Raw genomic sequence first — 18062 nt, forward strand, 5'->3', positions numbered from 1 at the left:
GCTAATACAGTTAGCCTTATGCCATTCAAACCAATGGGATGAAGTGGCACACCGCGCAAGCATGTCAACTAACATCTCCCTCCGTGTACCGAAAAAAAAAAAGGTTACATTGTCGCTGATGAGCCCGAATTTGCAAATAAATGACCCTTGTGCACCTTTATACAAATTAAAAATCATTTATAATTTATTTACGTTTGAAAAGAACTTCTTTCGTGAGTAAAGTTGTGCCGCACTTAATGCTGGGATTGCCTTCTTCGCTAAGGCAGCATCGGATGCTCCCTTGTTATCCAGTCAAAATGCCATTGGAATTTAAGGTACCTTACAAGGCAGCATTTTAAGGCATCCAAAAATTCGAACAGCCTTCTTTTCGGGAGCGCAGGATGACGTAAAATGCATCTATGTAGAGAGGTCACTAGGTTTTCGAACACACCCATGGTGTCCACATATATTTGGCCAGTTAGTGTAGAACTGTGTAGTGTAATTGTGTGATTTGTTCGGAAAGCTGGCGAGGACCCGGTCCTTTCAGAACCTCAGTGAATCATTTCTTTAACAGCACCACTCACAACCCCAAACAAACCGAACTAGCTGCTGATTTGTTGCAGGCAGTTTGTTGGAAAGCTCTGATGTAAGCAAGCTACCAGCTGAGCACTCATTTCTGGAAGATGACAGACGCTAACTATTTACAATGCATCCACATGTGCCTTCTGTTTAGTTTTATCTTGTTCAGTTTAAGCACTTAAACACGTAGTTAAAGCTAAGCCAGTGAAACAGATGTTCTGTCTATGTGTGTTTAAGGACGTGAAGTCCTTTACTGCACGGTTTGATACAGGTAACCTCTCTTATAGGCACTCAGTGGGTAGAAGGTTGCCACCACAAACTTGCCATCGAAAGTTCGTCCTGTCAGCAGCCTCTGAGCTTCTTTGGAGTCTCCAGCGTTTGCATACTCGACGAAGACCTACAAGCAGAGTGGCACTTCAGCACTTAAACCCAATCAATAAACTAGACAGATGTTTAAAATAAAAAAAAAGTCATGGACAATTTTGTATCTCCAAGCCTGTGGGATGAAACCAGAGCTCCCGGAGGAAACCCACACAGACATGCGGAGAACATACGAACTCCGCACAGAAAGAACCATCTGGGAATCGAACCCAGGACCTTCTTGCTTTAAGGCAACAGTGCTACCTACCGAGCCACTGTGCTGCCCTTAAAAATTGCATTAAGCAGTGATGCATATTAAACAACGTCATTTTAGCATTGTCATTTGCTCTTGTGTGGCACAGCGGTAAAACACGCTAGCCCACTACTGCTTAGATCCAGGGTTAGAAACTCATCGATGCTACAGACATGATCGTCAGCGTCTGAGGGTGTGGCCGAACAGCTTAGCCATTAGTGCTCTCAGTGCCGGCCCCAAACCTGGAAGAATAAGGAGGTCTGCGTTAAAAAAAGGGCATCCAGGACGCCCAGGTGGCGCAGCGGGATATTCCGCTAGCACACCAGCCTGAGATTCGGAACTCCTCGGTTCAAAACTCGCCGTTGCCACCGGTCGGCTGGGCGCCATCTGGCGGGCATAATTGGCAGTGTCAGCAGCAGATACTAATCGGCCATCGTATCTGCTAGGGGTTGGGACCACACTATGTGTGGGTGGGATCTTCATATGCTGTGTAAAGACCCTGATTGGCAGAAGAGACGCCTGTGCAGAATGCACAGAAGAGGAGGGCTGTACAGGTGTCGGAAGAGGTGTGAGCAGCGACGTGCTCTCCTCGGATACAATCGGGTATCCCTCAGCAGTGGAAGACAAATTGAATGCGCTATATGGGAAGAAAATGCATTAAAAAAGGATTTTGTCCGCTGTGGTGACGCCTAATAAGTAAGCAACCGAAAGAAAAAAGTACAAATATTTTTGCATTGTGAGATACTAATAGCAGAAGACTTACCTGGCCTTTACCAGGGTTTTCTTTAGGAATCAGCAGAGATAAAACTGATCCATATTTCTGACATTCTTCTCTCATGTCTTCTATTATGTCTGTTAAAAAAAAAAGGAAAGACGTATTTCAACTGGCTAACCAATATATTTGGAAACATAGTACACAAACAAACATCATCACATTTCTGCCATTATATCTATACATGTATTTTATATACAACCCCAATTCCAAAAAAGTTGGGACCCTGTGTAAAATGTAAATATTTATTATTTATTCATTAGGATTTTAACGTCATGTTTTTACACACTTTAATTACATTCATGACTGGACAGGCTGTCAGTTCTCACAAGATTCACCAATTTTTTTATGTCAAACACAGTCATGGACAATTTAGTATATCCAATTGCACGTCTTTGGACTGTGGGAGGAAACCGGATCTCCCGGAGGAAACCCACGCAGACACATTTACATTTACATTTTCGGCATTTAGCAGAAGCTTTTATCCAAAGCGACTTACAGTATTGTGACAGTATACAGTCTGAGCAATTGAGGGTTAAGGGTCTTGCTCAAGGGCCCAACAGTGGCAACCTGGCAGTGGTGGGGCTTGAACTGGCAACCTTTTGGTTACTAGTCCAGTACCTTAACCGCTAGGCTACAACTGCATACAGGGGATGTAGACAGACACGGGGGAGAACAAGTAAACTCAGCACAGGACCCGGATCGCTCCACCTGGGAATCGAACCCAGGACCTTCTTGCTGTGAGACGACAGTGCTACCCACTCAGCCACCGTGCCGCCCAAAATGTAAATTCATGTAAATAAAAACAGAATGATTTGCAAATCGCATAGACCGATATTTTATTCACAATAAAACATAGCACACATATCAGATATCACATTTCATGAAAATTATTATCTCATTCAGAACTTGATGGCAGCAACACATCTCAAAACTATTATGTAGCATCCCTCCTTCTTTAAACAACACTCTGTAAATGTCTGGGAAATTAAGAGACCAATTGCTGAGGTTTTGGGAGAGGAATGTTGTCCCATTCTTGTCTGATGTAGGGGGGGGGGGTGTTAATATTTCTGTTGGAAACTGAGTAAATATACACACATACACATGCAACTTAGATGCAACTCACCCTCATACTCATCATCGTTGCGTAAATGACTGTCATCAATCACGTTGAGCAGTCTAAGGACGGGTGTAGGTAACAGAACCAAGTCTTCGATATGAGGTGCTGAGAACAAACAGTGTTTAGGTCAAGTTTCATTTTCTGAGTTTCTGGATGATGTGTTACTGCGGTACTGATGAATTACTGACATACCAAAAGGAATACTGAAGAAGGGACTGGTCAGCGCTGCTTCAGCTGTGCTTCTGCGATTCGGGTTGTGGTAAAGCATGCTAAAACGAGAAAGACTCAGGTGTAAAAACGTGAATCGCATGAACCTTTAGGCTATTTGTAGGTTTCAAATGTTTTGAAAGGTTTATACCTTTTGATAAGATCTCTCAGGTGGTAAACTGGGATAGCAGGATATACCACTGAATTACTTGAAAAGATATGATCTACTATTGCAGCACTGTTGTCCTGCAAAAGAAGAAAATGTTAAAAATGTAGAGATGTTTACTGCTTGTTAATTTGGAGATGGTGCTAGTACCTACAACAGGCATTCATTTTCTCCACATGTATTTTGTCTGAAGCTGGGAGATTGTGTACAATGCAGTTAATACCACAAGTCTGTGATTTGTTAAATCTCTCTAAAACTTTTATTTAACTGACAAAAGAACAAAGAACAAACATTTAATGTTCTGGCTGCACAACTTCATTGTATCTTGTAAACATAAACAATTTTAGATAATGTATCTGCAACACACTCAGAAAATACTGACCTTCCATTCCTGAGACTTGACAGTTTCTTTCAGTTTGATTCCTGAGAACATTTCCAGCAGAATGATCCCCAGACTCCACATGTCGACAGCAGCGGTGCAGCAGGAGTCTCCCTCCTGTCCGGCCTGAGCCAGTGCGTTTTGCACTTCAGCCTCAGGGGCTCTGTAGCCATCTGTCTGGATGTACTTAACATCCTGCAACAACCAGAACAAAATGATCATTTAAATGTTGTTACCAACCAAGTTAAGAGCAGAGTATTGTGTGAGACCTTCATAAGACTTTTATCATAAGACTTTTTTATTCAAACAACACCTAAATAATAAAAAAAAGAATATGCAAGTTAACTGCACTTTCAGTGTAGTTCTGTAGTTCAATCTATCACTCTTGTGTGATTTATTATTCTAATATATACCTATAATACTTGTAGGCAGAGTCGTATTTTAATAATAACTACTATGATAAAATGAGACATGCTTCAATTATTTTGCCAAAGCCTGACTATCTTTCCAAAGGGTGCAGAAGGAATAGAACCATGTTAAAATATACATTCTGATGCTAATTAATATGGTTTTTATTGTATTCCAAGTTGTGGTCGACATGGATAGACGGTTGTTGGTCAGTATGAAAACATCACATGGCCAAAAGTATGTGGACACCTTACCATGTGATCGTTGGACGTCTCATTTAAAAAAACAGGGGCATTGATATAGTATAACAGCCTGCACTCCTCTGAGAAGGCACTCAGCAAGATAAAAAATCGTTGCAAAAGGTCAGGCACTAATTTGGACCAGGTCTGGCTCAAAATTCATGTTCCAGATCGCTCTAAAGGTGTGGGGTGGAGGACACACAATTTCTTCCACACAAAGCTTCATCATTTAAACCCTGTCTTAATACACCTTGCTTTGTACACAGGGGCAAAGTAATGCTGAAACAAAACATGGTATTTCCAGTTTAAAACTTATAATCTTGTTTTCTTTAGTTCAATAACTGCTTTTTACATGTTAGCAAAGGAGCGGTTGAAACACCTGAACTGAATTATTTGAAGGGGTGTCAACATACTTTTGGGACACAAAAGCCAGAGGATTGTGTCTCGCAGCTAATAACCACCTGAGACCTAAATGTTTTTTTCTCTGTTACTCTGTAAGACAAACTAGGAAGGAAGGCAGTGTGAAAAAAGTTCAAACTGGGCTGTTTTTGCTGGTCCTGTCTTATTAAATGCACACTAACAAAATATGCATTAGTATTATTATAATTTATTTATTTATTTATTAGGAATTTTATGTCATGTTTTACACTTTGGTTACATTCATGACAGAAACGGTCGTTACTGTGAAGATACAAAATTGTCCATGACTGTGTTTGATATTAAACTTGAACTGATGAATCTTGTGTAACGATTAACTACCATTTCTGTCATGAATGTAACCAAGGTGTGTAAAACATGACGTTAAAATCCTAATAAATAAATAAATAAATGACATTTAGGTAAAATAATTAAATGCACAAAAGAATAAACAATAAAGTGTTACACAATAACATGTTTTAGAAAAAAGTAAAAGAATTATCTCCAGTAAGCTCTACTTTAAACCAACAATAAAGTTTTTATTCCTCGTGTCCTCCAGAGGACTTCCGTACTTCGTGATAAGCAAGTGAAAGAACCACCAACTGAGGCCCAAGAGATTCTAAAGATCAGCAGTAAGTCTGCATCAGCATTTAGGTTTGACTCTAAAGGTTTAGAAGATCATAATAAAGATAAGACATTTTCAAGTCACGGCATTTATGGCTTTATAGTTAATGCAAAACTTAGCAGGAAGCAAATGTTAAAGAAAAAATCATCTGGGAAGCAAGCTGACTTTCTTTCTTGGTAAAAAAAAAAAGAAATAGTGCATTAACACAGAGATCACCAAACTAATTCTGTAGACATTTCTTTTACCTCTATTATAAGCATGTTTAATTGTTTTGCAGTTAAAGATTTACTCCAAGCTTTTTTTTTTTTAATCGCTACAGGTCATTTGCCAAGCCAAACACCACCTACGTAACTAAACAGCTCTGGTCAATGACATTTTTTTTCCTAATAATTAATTTTGCATGCTACAGTTCCACTAATAACTATCTGAGCTGCTCGACCGCTCTTGTTGTTGCATTGCTTATCAGCCATAACATTAAAACCACCTCCTTGTTTCTACACTCACTGTCCATTTTATCAGCTCCACTTACCATATAGAAGCACTTTGTAGTTCTACAATTACTGACTGTTGTCCATCTGTTTCTCTGCATGCTTTGTTAGCCCCCTTTCATGCTCACAGGACCACCACAGAGCAGGTATTATTTAGGTGGTGGATCATTCTCAGCACTGCAGTGACACTGACATGGTGGTGGTGTGTTAGTGTGTGTTGTACTGGTATGAGTGGATCAGACACAGCAGCGCTGCTGGAGTTTCTAAATACCATGTCCACTCACTGTCCACTCTATTAGACACTCCTAGTTGGTCCAACTTGTAGATGTAAAGTCAGAGACGATCGCTCATCTATTGCTGCTGTTTGAGTTGGTCATCTTCTGGACCTTCATCAGTGGTCACAGGACGTTGCCCACAGGGTGCTGTTGACTGGATGTTTTTGGTTGGTGGACTATTCTCAGTCCAGCAGTGACAGTGAGGTGTTTAAAAACTCCAGCAGCGCTGCTGTGTCTGATCCACTCATACCAGCACAACACACACTAACACACCACCACCATGTCAGTGTCACTGCAGTGCTGAGAATGATCCAACACCCAAATAATACCTGCTCTGTGGTGGTCCTGGGAGAGTCCTGACCATTAAAGAACAGCATGAAAGGGGGCGAACAAAGCATGCAGAGAAACAGATGGACTACAGTCAGTAATTGTAGAACTACAAAGTGCTTCTATATGGTAAGTGGAGCTGATCAAATGGACAGAGAGTGTAGAAACAAGGAGGTGGTTTTAATGTTATGGCTGATCGCTGTATGTTGAACTGTTTTTTTTCTCCTACACTACTGTCAGGCAATAATGTGCTTATGATTTCTGAAAGGCTCATATTTAATACCAAAAATAAATTTAATAAACTAAATAAAGTGTTTAAAAGCTGGAAAGCTGAATTTCTGTTTATTTGCACTGGTCAGACAGGGCAGTTTTAACACTTATTAAGGAAGATAAAATAAAGGCCTGTAAGACACCATCCTGCACCTACTCATGTCCTGCAAAGTTTCCATATACACCAACCTTTTATATCACAAAAAAGTATTGTTCTCACCTGGTGTCCATCTTTAAAGCTAAGACCAAAATCAATAAGCTTAAAACACTCGTCATCTGGGCTCCAAAGAATATTGCGAGGCTTGAGATCAGCGTGCACGTATCCCTCTCGGTGCAGGAAACACAGCGCCTCCAAGATGTCACGGGCACAGTGCTGGATCAGCCACATGGAGTGGCCTTGGCTGCTTCCTCTCACCAGCAACTCCGACACACTCACATCCAAAAGCTCCAGCAGCAGGCAGCGTGTTGCTATGCCCAGCGGGTTGTGATTGGTAAATACGCCATACAGCGTCACTGCAGATCAACAGTAAAACAGTGATGGATATTAAATTCATGTTATGCATCATTTTATGTGTTAAAACTAGGGTGTGTGATTGTCAAAAATCCTCTATCAAAGTATATGTTATTTTTTATCACTGTAAAAAGAAAATAAAGTACATTTTTGTAGAAATACATCTGTTTACATTTCTTTTTAGATAAAATCACTTTAATTTGTATATTAAAAACTGGAGCTACATACAGCTTGTAAAAGCATGTTAATGCATTTTCTTAAAGAAGAAATGTCAGTGGATTCATTAAAAATATTTCATGTAATCAATCCAGTGTTTTGGACCAGTATCAGCATTTACACCAGTACTCTGTATCAGATCTTTGCATTCATTAGTACTACAATATCTATGTCTTTCCCAACAGCTATAATTAGATTTACATAAAAGGAAAAATGCATGTGGGGGTGGCATGTTGGCACAGAATGGATTCTGAGGATCTGGATTTAACTCTCAGCTCCAGTCAAACCTGGTACATTCTATATGTATCTAGTTTCTTGCCATTTTCCAAAAATATGCAGTAGAATTACCTTCTCTAAATTTTTTGAATTACCTTCCCTGCAAGTAAATGAATGCATTAATTTATTTATTTATTATGATTTAACACACTTGGGTTACATTCATGACAGGACAGGTAGTTACTGGTTACACAAGATTCATCAGTTCACAAGTTTAATATCAAACCCAGTCATGGACAATTTTGTATCTCCAATTCACCTCACTTGCACGTCTTTGAACTGTGGGAGGAAACCGGAGCTCCCGGAGGAAACCCAAGCAGACCCGGGGAGAACATGCAAACTTCGCACAGAAAGAACCCGGACCGCCCCACCTGGGGATCGAACCCAGGACCTTCTTGCTGTGAGACGACAGTGCTACCCACTGAGTCACTGTTCCGCCCAAGTAAATAAATAACTGAGTGTGTGATGAGCTGCAATGGATTGGCACTCTGCTTTAGACCCACCAAATTCTGAGGATGAATGAATGTATGAATAACTGAATAAACAACAAACTAAAAATAAATACTGTACCTATGATCCCAAATAACCACTTTAAAATAGAATGTCTTTATTTGTCATTTATACATATACTCGTGTTCAGAGCACAGGGTAAGCACTTGTAAGGCACCCCTGAAGCTGAGAGTTAATGGCCTTGCTCAAGGGCCCAACAGTGACTGCATGGCAGAGCTGGGATTCGAACTCTCAACCTCTCAATCGATAGCCTAAAGCTCTAACCACTAGGCTACCACTGTCCCAGAGTAAACTTTAGTTTACCTAAATGACCCTGTGCATGTAAAATAACTCACATTAAAGCATTAAAGTGAAATTGAGGTGTTAAGTTACCTATATTTTTGTGACCCTGGATGTCCTCCAGCACTGATCTCTCTTTGAGAAACCCATAATCTCCACCTTGTGCATCCAGCAGGAACTCTTTGACAGCAGCAGAACTGGATCTGGCAGAACTCACTTTGTACACAGAGGCTGATCCTCCCTGTCCTAAACGAGCCTGCACCTTCCAGATCTCCCCAAAGATCTCAAACAGGACCGGCTGCATCACCTGGTCCATTTTCTCCAGGGTCCCAGATGAAGCTGCTGCTACTGTCATTACAGGAGTGTTGTTAGCATTGGGACTGGACATGTTTACTCCCTGAACTCCACTAAGTGATTAACGTACATCTGGTGTTGTTAGGTGTTGCATAATGACTTCACGAGCTTCCATTTAGAGGAGAATAACAGCGGATGTGTTCATTAGCAACCTGTTGGGTTAGCTTAGCTTAGCTTAGCATAGCTTTCGATATAAACAATGTCGCAGAAGGTAAATAAAACACGCGTGCTAAGCCACGGAAGGTTTTTGGTCTTTTGTACCATACGTTTTACAATCCAAATATAACAATTCTACACTATATTAGTTTTTAATTGAACAAAGCTGTAGTACAAATGTTTTTTGCAGTTTGTAATTCTACAATTCTCTTCATTGTTTTGGTCGCCATACTTCCGGATATGACGTCATTTTATGGACTACCTTTTTTTTCTTCCCTGTGGGTGTTTATCGAATCTCGTTCGTTGTGGTTGGTTTTCTGGTAAATAGTTACTTAAAAACTAAATAAAATCCACAGCAAACACAACTTCTACCCAATATTGCGTTTAAGTTGTCATGCCTAGTCATGCTTAATTATACACACACACATATACACCGATCAGCCATAACATTAAAACCACCTCCTTGTTTCTACACTCACTGTCTATTTTATCAGCTCCACTTACCATATAGAAGCACTTTGTAGTTCTACAATTACTGACTGTACAGGACCTCCACAGAGCAGGTATTATTTAGGTGGTGGATAATTCTCAGCACTGCAGTGACACTGACATGGTGGTGGTGTGTTAGTGTGTGTTGTGCTGGTATGAGTGGATCAGACACAGCAGCGCTGCTGGAGTTTTTAAATACCGTCCACTCACTGTCCACTCTATTAGACACTCCTACCTAGTTGTTCCACCTTGTAGATGTAAAGTCAGAGACGATCGCTCATCTATTGCTGCTGTTTGAGTTGGTCATCTTCTAGACCTTCATCTGTGGTCACAGGACGCTGCCCATGGGGTGCTGTTGGCTAGATGTTTTTGGTTGGTGGACTATTCTCAGTCCAGCAGTGACAGTGAGGTGTTTGAAAGCTCCATCAACATAGCTGTGTCTGATCTACTCATACCAGCACAACACACATTAACACACCACCACCATGTCAGTGTCACTGCAGTGCTGAGAATCATCCACCACCTAAATAATACCTGCTCTGTAGTGGTCCTGTGGGGGTCCTGACCATTGAAGAACAGCATGAAAGGGGACTAAACAAGTATGTAGAGAAATAGATGGACTACAGTCAGTAATTGTAGAACTACAAAGTGCTTCTATATGGTAAGTGGAGCTGATAAAATAGACAGTGAGTGTAGAAACAAGGAGGTGGTTTTAATGTTATAGCTGATCAGTGTATACTCATACGATCATACACACACTCACACCCACACATGCATACAACCAACACAGTCTTGATCACTGGATCATATAACTACTTAGTGACTGTATTACTTGCATCTATGCACAATATTGCAATTTGCACAATATTGCATTTTTGCACCTTACTCGTTTTATATCTGCTGCTATAAAAACCCTACGCTGCTGCTAACTGTATATCACAATATGTCTTTTACCTCACTTATCATTTACTCATTTACTTTTGTATTTATTGTATTGTTGTTTATCTGTACTGTACTGTTTTGCATTTTTTGTTCTGTGTTGCACCCTGGTCCTGGAGGAACGTTGTTTCATTTCAATATGTACTTGTAAAGAGCTAAAATGACCATAAAGCCTCTCCTGAATTCTCTTTAACTCTCTTGAATTCTTGAACCTTACATTTAGCAAGGGGCTACCCACCGAGCCACCACACCACCCACTACCACAACCATTTTTTACATTTTAATATTTTTTCTTTTATTTATTTATTAATTGATTTTCAAATCAACAATGAACAAAGAAACAGTTAGCGGTTAAGGTACTGGACGAGTAATCAAAAGGTCACTGGTTCAAGCCCCACCACTGCCAGGTTGCTGCTCTTGAGCCCTTGAGCAAGGCCCTTAACCCTCATTTGCTCAGACTGTATACTATCACACTACTGTAAGTTGCTTTGGATAAAGGCGTCTGCTATATGCTGAAAATGTAATGTAAATGGATACAATAATACACAACAAGCAACAAAGACAACAAAACAGCACATACTATTATTAAACCAAGTATCAAAATATTAAATTAGATTAGATTCAACTTTATTGTCATTGTGCAGAGTACAAGAACAGAGCAAATGAAATGCAGTAGCATCTAACCAGAGGTGCAAGATAGAGATTATTTAAATATAATACAGTTAAAGTGCCAAGGTGACCAGATAAGTGAAATGAGGAGACACACATTAAATAATATTAAACATAATGCTGACTGTACAGTGTATAGACTAGTATATGATTACAGAGTGATGAAAAGTAAACAAAAGTGGCTAAATGAATAGGTAATGAATGAGAATAAATAAAGTATAAAAAGTATAGCACATACATACAATATATACATTATTGCCTGTCCTGGTGTAAATAGTGCAATAGTGACATGCAAATTTGCAAATACTGATTGTATACACAGATAAAATGGTACACTGTGAATAGTACAGAGTTCAATACAATCCAAAGTGCAGTTATACTTTTAAAGTGGTGTGGAAGAGTTAAGCAGGGTTACAGTCTCAGGGAAAAAGCTCTTCCTGAGTCTACTGGATTGTGGTATAGCACTAATAAAATCTTGCATTGAAAAAACTAAATGAATAATGGTTTCTTCAACATCTCCACAGAAGTACCAGAGCTATCAACATCAACAAAGTTGGAAATAACTGAATTAACTGGGTATATCTTTTTAATGAATATCCTTAGCTTTATTAGGCTTACAAAACTTTTGCGGCAACAACCAGGCTCTCTTCCAATTTATCTCCTCAACATAAGCTGTCTAAAAAACTCTCCATGGGAACCAGTTTTGTTTTGGTTCTGAAGGATGCGACTAATACACTACCACATACAGGGTTGCTACAATTAAGAAGCTGTGACACTGTCCACAGTTAAGCAAGCTTTACTGGGCCTAGAGACTGCCATACAATAAATAAGTCCCTGCTCAAGTTTTTTTTCTGTGTGACAACAACACATTTCTATCAAACGTTAAGATGCCAATTTTGGAGTATATACAGTGTATCACAAAAGTGAGTACACCCCTCACATTTCTGCAAATATTTCATTTTATCTTTTCATGGGACAACACTATAGACATGAAACTTGGATATAACTTAGAGTAGTCAGTGTACAGCTTGTATAGCAGTGTAGATTTACTGTCTTCTGAAAATAACTCAACACACAGCCATTAATGTCTAAATAGCTGGCAACATAAGTGAGTACACCCCACAGTGAACATGTCCAAATTGTGCCCAAATGTGTCGTTGTCCCTCCCTGGTGTCATGTGTCAAGGTCCCAGGTGTAAATGGGGAGCAGGGCTGTTAAATTTGGTGTTTTGGGTACAATTCTGTCATACTGGCCACTGGATATTCAACATGGCACCTCATGGCAAAGAACTCTCTGAGGATGTGAGAAATAGTATTGTTGCTCTCCACAAAGATGGCCTGGGCTATAAGAAGATTGCTAACACCCTGAAACTGAGCTACAGCATGGTGGCCAAGGTCATACAGCGGTTTTCCAGGACAGGTTCCACTCGGAACAGGCTTCGCCAGGGTCGACCAAAGAAGTTGAGTCCACGTGTTCGGCGTCATATCCAGAGGTTGGCTTTAAAAAATAGACACATGAGTGCTGCCAGCATTGCTGCAGAGGTTGAAGACATGGGAGGTCAGCCTGTCAGTGCTCAGACCATACGCTGCACACTGCATCAACTCGGTCTGCATGGTCGTCATCCCAGAAGGAAGCTGACGCACAAGAAAGCCCGCAAACAGTTTGCTGAAGACAAGCAGTCCAAGAACATGGATTACTGGAATGCCCTGTGGTCTGACGAGACCAAGATAAACTTGTTTGGCTCAGATGGTGTCCAGCATGTGTGGCGGCGCCCTGGTGAGAAGTACCAAGACAACTGTATCTTGCCTACAGTCAAGCATGGTGGTGGTAGCATCATGGTCTTGGGCTGCATGAGTGTTGCTGGCACTGGGGAGCTGCAGTTCATTGAGGGAAACATGAATTCCAACATGTACTGTGACATTCTGAAACAGAGCATGATCCCCTCCCTTCGAAAACTGGGCCTCATGGCAGTTTTCCAACAGGATAACGACCCCAAACACAACCTCCAAGATGACAACTGCCTTGCTGAGGAAGCTGAAGGTAAAGGTGATGGACTAAACCCAATTGAGCACCTGTGGCGCATCCTCAAGTGGAAGGTGGAGGAGTTCAAGGTGTCTAACATCCACCAGCTCCGTGATGTCATCATGGAGGAGTGGAAGAGGATTCCAGTAGCAACCTGTGCAGCTCTGGTAAATTCCATGCCCAGGAGGGTTAAGGCAGTGCTGGATAATAATGGTGGTCACACAAAATATTGACACTTTGGGCACAATTTGGACATGTTCACTGTGGGGTGTACTCACTTATGTTGCCAGCCATTTAGACATTAATGGCTGTGTGTTGAGTTATTTTCAGAAGACAGTAAATCTACACTGCTATACAAGCTGTACACTGACTACTCTAAGTTATATCCAAGTTTTATTTCTATAGTGTTGTCCCATGAAAAGATATAATAAAATATTTGCAGAAATGTGAGGGGTGTACTCACTTTTGTGATACACTGTATATACGTATATATATATATACATCGTCAGACCACAGGGCATTCCAGTAATCCATGTTCTTGGACTGCTTGTCTTCAGCAAACTGTTTGCGGGCTTTCTTGTGCGTCAGCTTCCTTCTGGGATGACGACCATGCAGACCGAGTTGATGCAGTGTGCGGCGTATGGTCTGAGCACTGACAGGCTGACCTCCCACATCTTCAACCTCTGCAGCAATGCTGGCAGCACTCATGTGTCTATTTTTTAAAGCCAACCTCTGGATATGACGCCGAACACGTGGACTCAACTTCTTTGGTCGACCCTGGCGAAGCCTGTTCCGAGTGGAACCTGTCCTGGAAAACCGCTGTATGACCTTGGCCACCATGCTGTAGCTCAGTTTCAGGGTGTTAGCAATCTTCTTATAGCCCAGGCCATCTTTGTGGAGAGCAACAATTCTATTTCTCACATCCTCAGAGAGTTCTTTGCCATGAGGTGCCATGTTGAATATCCAGTGGCCAGTATGAGAGAATTGTACCCAAAACACCAAATTTAACAGCCCTGCTCCCCATTTACACCTGGGACCTTGACACATGACACCAGGGAGGGACAACGACACATTTGGGCACAATTTGGACATGTTCACTGTGGGGTGTACTCACTTATGTTGCCAGCTATTTAGACATTAATGGCTGTGTGTTGAATTATTTTCAGAAGACAGTAAATCTACACTGCTATACAAGCTGTACACTGACTACTCTAAGTTATATCCAAGTTTCATGTCTATAGTGTTGTCCCATGAAAAGATATAATGAAATATTTGCAGAAATGTGAGGGGTGTACTCACTTTTGTGATACACTGTATATATATATATATCTTATGTATAGCTTGTAGAGTGAATTGACAAGTTTCTGGGTTGGATAATCTGTCTTTGAGAAGTTTCACATTTGTTCCTCCCATCTACCTAAAACACGCAAAAGCTGACTGAGCTGCGCTACATAGCCTCTAGGTGTGTGAAAGTGACTGACAGTGTGAGAGTGTGTCACTACGCAATGGATTGACAAGCCTATCCAGGGTGTGCTCATGCTTTGCGCTCATTGTTTCTGGGTGAGGACAGACTCTGGAGTGTTAGTAAAAATAAATTGTTTGTTTGTTTATTAGGATTTTAACGTCATGATTTGCACTTTGGTTACATTCATGACAGGAACGGTAGTTACTCATTACACAAGACTCATCAGGTTATATCGAACACCGTCATGGACAGTTTAGTGTCTCCACCTCACTTGGATGTCTTTGGACTGTGGGGGGAAACCGGAGCACCCGGAGTAAACCCACTCAGACACAGTGAGAACATGCAAACTCCACACAGGAAGGACCTGGTCCTGGGTTTGATCCCCAGGTGGGGCGGTCCGGGTCCTTTCTGTTTAAAGTTTACATGTTCTCCCTGTGTCCGCGTGGGTTTCCTCCCACAGTCCTAAGACGTGCAAGTGAGGTGAATTGGAGATACAAAATTGTCTGAGACTTTGTTTGATATAACCTTGTGAACTGATGAATCTTGTGTAATGAGTAACTACCGTTCCTGTCATGAATGTAACCAAAGTGTAAAACATGACGTTAAAATCCTAACAAACAAACAAACAAACCTTCTCCGCCATGTATTTTTATTGTATGGGCCACAATTAACCAGATGTTATCAACATGAAGAATCACCAGATGTTATTTGACTGATATTACAAATGACCAATTGTTTTGAAATGTGACAGAGGATTAACACTGTACAAAGAAAAGCCAATCTATGGACTCTCTACATGTACAAGGTGTACCAACATGTTAGGTGTGTTAAGGTTAAGTGAAGTAAGCAGTGCAAACAGTGAATAAAACTCCCTGCAAAACTGCTGCACCTTGTACACTCATACCATCACTACCATGTCACTACCATATTAGTATCACTGCTGGGTTCAGAGTGTACTTTCTAACTAATATGTGGTCAGTGGTGGTCCTGTAGTGGCTCCTTAATGGATGAGAATGTGGGTGGTTGTGATTGAACTCTCTTGCTACACTGTGATTCATTGTGATATGTTAAAAACATATTTGAAAGTTTAAAAGTCTTTAAAAGTGGAATAATTTAATATAAAAGGCCTTAAAGGTTACTTAAAGGTTGTTTTACAAGATATTGTTATTATTATTATTAGTAGTAGTAGTATTAGCATTAGTATTATTTGTAGTAGTATTATCAAGCCGTAGCCTAGTGGATAGGATACTGGACTAGTAATCAGAAGATCGCTGGTTCAAGCCACACCACTGCCAGGTTGCTGCTGTTGGGCTCTTGAGCAAGGTCCTTAACCCTCAATTGCTCAGATTGTATACTGTAACTGTAATGTAAGTCGCTTTGGATAAAGGCGTCTGCTAAATGCTGAAAATGTAAATTGTTATTACTATTACCATCATTAAAATAGTATTAGTACAATAATACTTCTAGATGTATTTTATTGCATTGCATTTGTCAAGGGCGCTGCTGTTCCATACAGGCAGTGTTTGTGCCTCACAGCTTAAAGGTGTCCATGGTTTTACATTATACATTTTAAATTTTTCTCCTCCTTTTTCTGTGAATTTTGTGATGTCCTCATTGTGTCAGTGAGCATTTCCTTTAGGTGTCCAAGTCACCAAGCATAAAAATGTTATGCCAGTAGGTGGACGTTTCCACTAAGGTGACTGTTAATGAACAGACTGTGCTGTACCCTTCTATTGACTGGCACCATGTCAGGGTGTATCCATTTAGCATTAAAGATTAAGTGGCAACGAACTGTAACCACTGGTACAACATGTAAATTGTCCTTTTGTAATTAAGTAATAAATATGGGTTATAAATATTGGTTTTACTATTTTAAAATGTGATTAATATTATAAGTTAAAACATTCCAAAATGCAAAAAGTAAATAGAAGTAGTAGTTGTAAATTTGAATGTTCTCTATTTATCTTTGTGGGTCTCACAAAACATACCAGTAGACGAGTTACTTTAATTTGTCCCTTAGATTTTTGTGAATGTAAATTAGTCATTTTGTTTGAAATGGCACCAAGATCAGGTTCAAGTGGCATTTGAATGAATAATTGAATGAATACTTGGTTTTTGTGTATTTTGTATAATTATTATTAGCAGAAGTATACTGCTTAAACATAGTACACTGGTACCTTGTAACTCAACGCCCACTAAACTCAAAATCTTTGAAACTCAACGGCATTCGTCGAGAAATGTGTACCCTTAAACTCAACGTTCACTTTAAACTCATCGTGTTGTTTCTTTTAAAAAATTGTTTATTAATTTCAAATTAACAATGAACAGCCGTTTTGTTTAGCGCTTGACTTGAGCGGTGCAGTAAAACGTCATCAAAGTGTGAATATGAGACGAATCTGCATTTGTGTGGAATAACGTAACATAATGTGTTAAACACAGACACAGAAACACTAATCTTCTCGTAGTTATTACTGTTCATAAGTTCTTTCCACCAATTAAATTCCTCGCTCGTTGTTTTAGTACAATAAGTCACATTAAACTTTGTTCACTGCCACACTCCATAGGAAATAACTGCACAGCAGCGCAGAAGTGGTTTTGCTGCATCTCATGTGAATGTGCCGGTACTGAACGGAATATGGTATTCCAAGATCAAGCATCTCGACGATTAAGAAGCTTAAGGAAACAATAAAGAAGTGCAGGTTTTAGTGTATTTTCTTTATTGATTTTTAACTGTTTTTAATTGCATTTTAGTGTTTTTATATTATATTTCTGTTATTTTCAGTGTATAAGTGTCAAAAACAACCCCCCCATTATTTTACATTAACCTAAAATATGCAGTTCCACAGGACCATGGTACACATTAACAGGTTCCCTTATATCCTTATGGGGAAACAATACCTTGAAACTCAACGTCTTTTAATCTCAACGCCAGTCCCATAACCAATTTACGTCGAGTTTCAAGGTATAATAATAATAATAATACATTTTATTTATATAGCGCTTTTCAAGATACTCAAAGACGCTTTACATAAGACAAATAATCAAAACAAATACGTACATACACCATACAAATCATAGTACAAAATCAAAATAGTACATCAACATCAAGAATAATTAAGATAAAAACAAAGAGAGCAGCATAAGACAGTTCATTAAAAAATTAGCTAAATTATGAGAGAACAACAAATATAGAACAATTTCTTAAAATTAGACAGAAACAGGACAGATTTACATGCAATCAGGAAACTGAAAACTTTACAAGTTTTAGGATCTAGGACTTCACATTTCTGTCGTGATCTAAGTATAAAAACT

General features: G+C 39.9%; 1 protein-coding gene across 1 annotated transcript; it reads right to left on the minus strand.

Moving 5' to 3' along the window:
• Positions 1-698: 698 nt before the first annotated feature.
• On the minus strand, positions 699-9231 carry uhmk1 (U2AF homology motif (UHM) kinase 1). The gene is made up of 8 exons (XM_062997075.1): positions 8750-9231; positions 7085-7377; positions 3819-4010; positions 3422-3516; positions 3256-3332; positions 3070-3168; positions 1935-2023; positions 699-955 (listed from the first exon to the last, which is right to left on the minus strand). The coding sequence occupies exons 1-8, from the start codon at positions 9042-9044 to the stop codon at positions 809-811; spliced, it is 1287 nt and encodes a 428-aa protein (XP_062853145.1). The 5' UTR covers positions 9045-9231; the 3' UTR covers positions 699-808.
• Between the last annotated feature and the right edge of the window lie 8831 nt (positions 9232-18062).

Source organism: Trichomycterus rosablanca, chromosome 6 (assembly GCF_030014385.1).
Source record: "Trichomycterus rosablanca isolate fTriRos1 chromosome 6, fTriRos1.hap1, whole genome shotgun sequence".
NCBI classification, from domain to species: domain Eukaryota; kingdom Metazoa; phylum Chordata; class Actinopteri; order Siluriformes; family Trichomycteridae; genus Trichomycterus; species Trichomycterus rosablanca.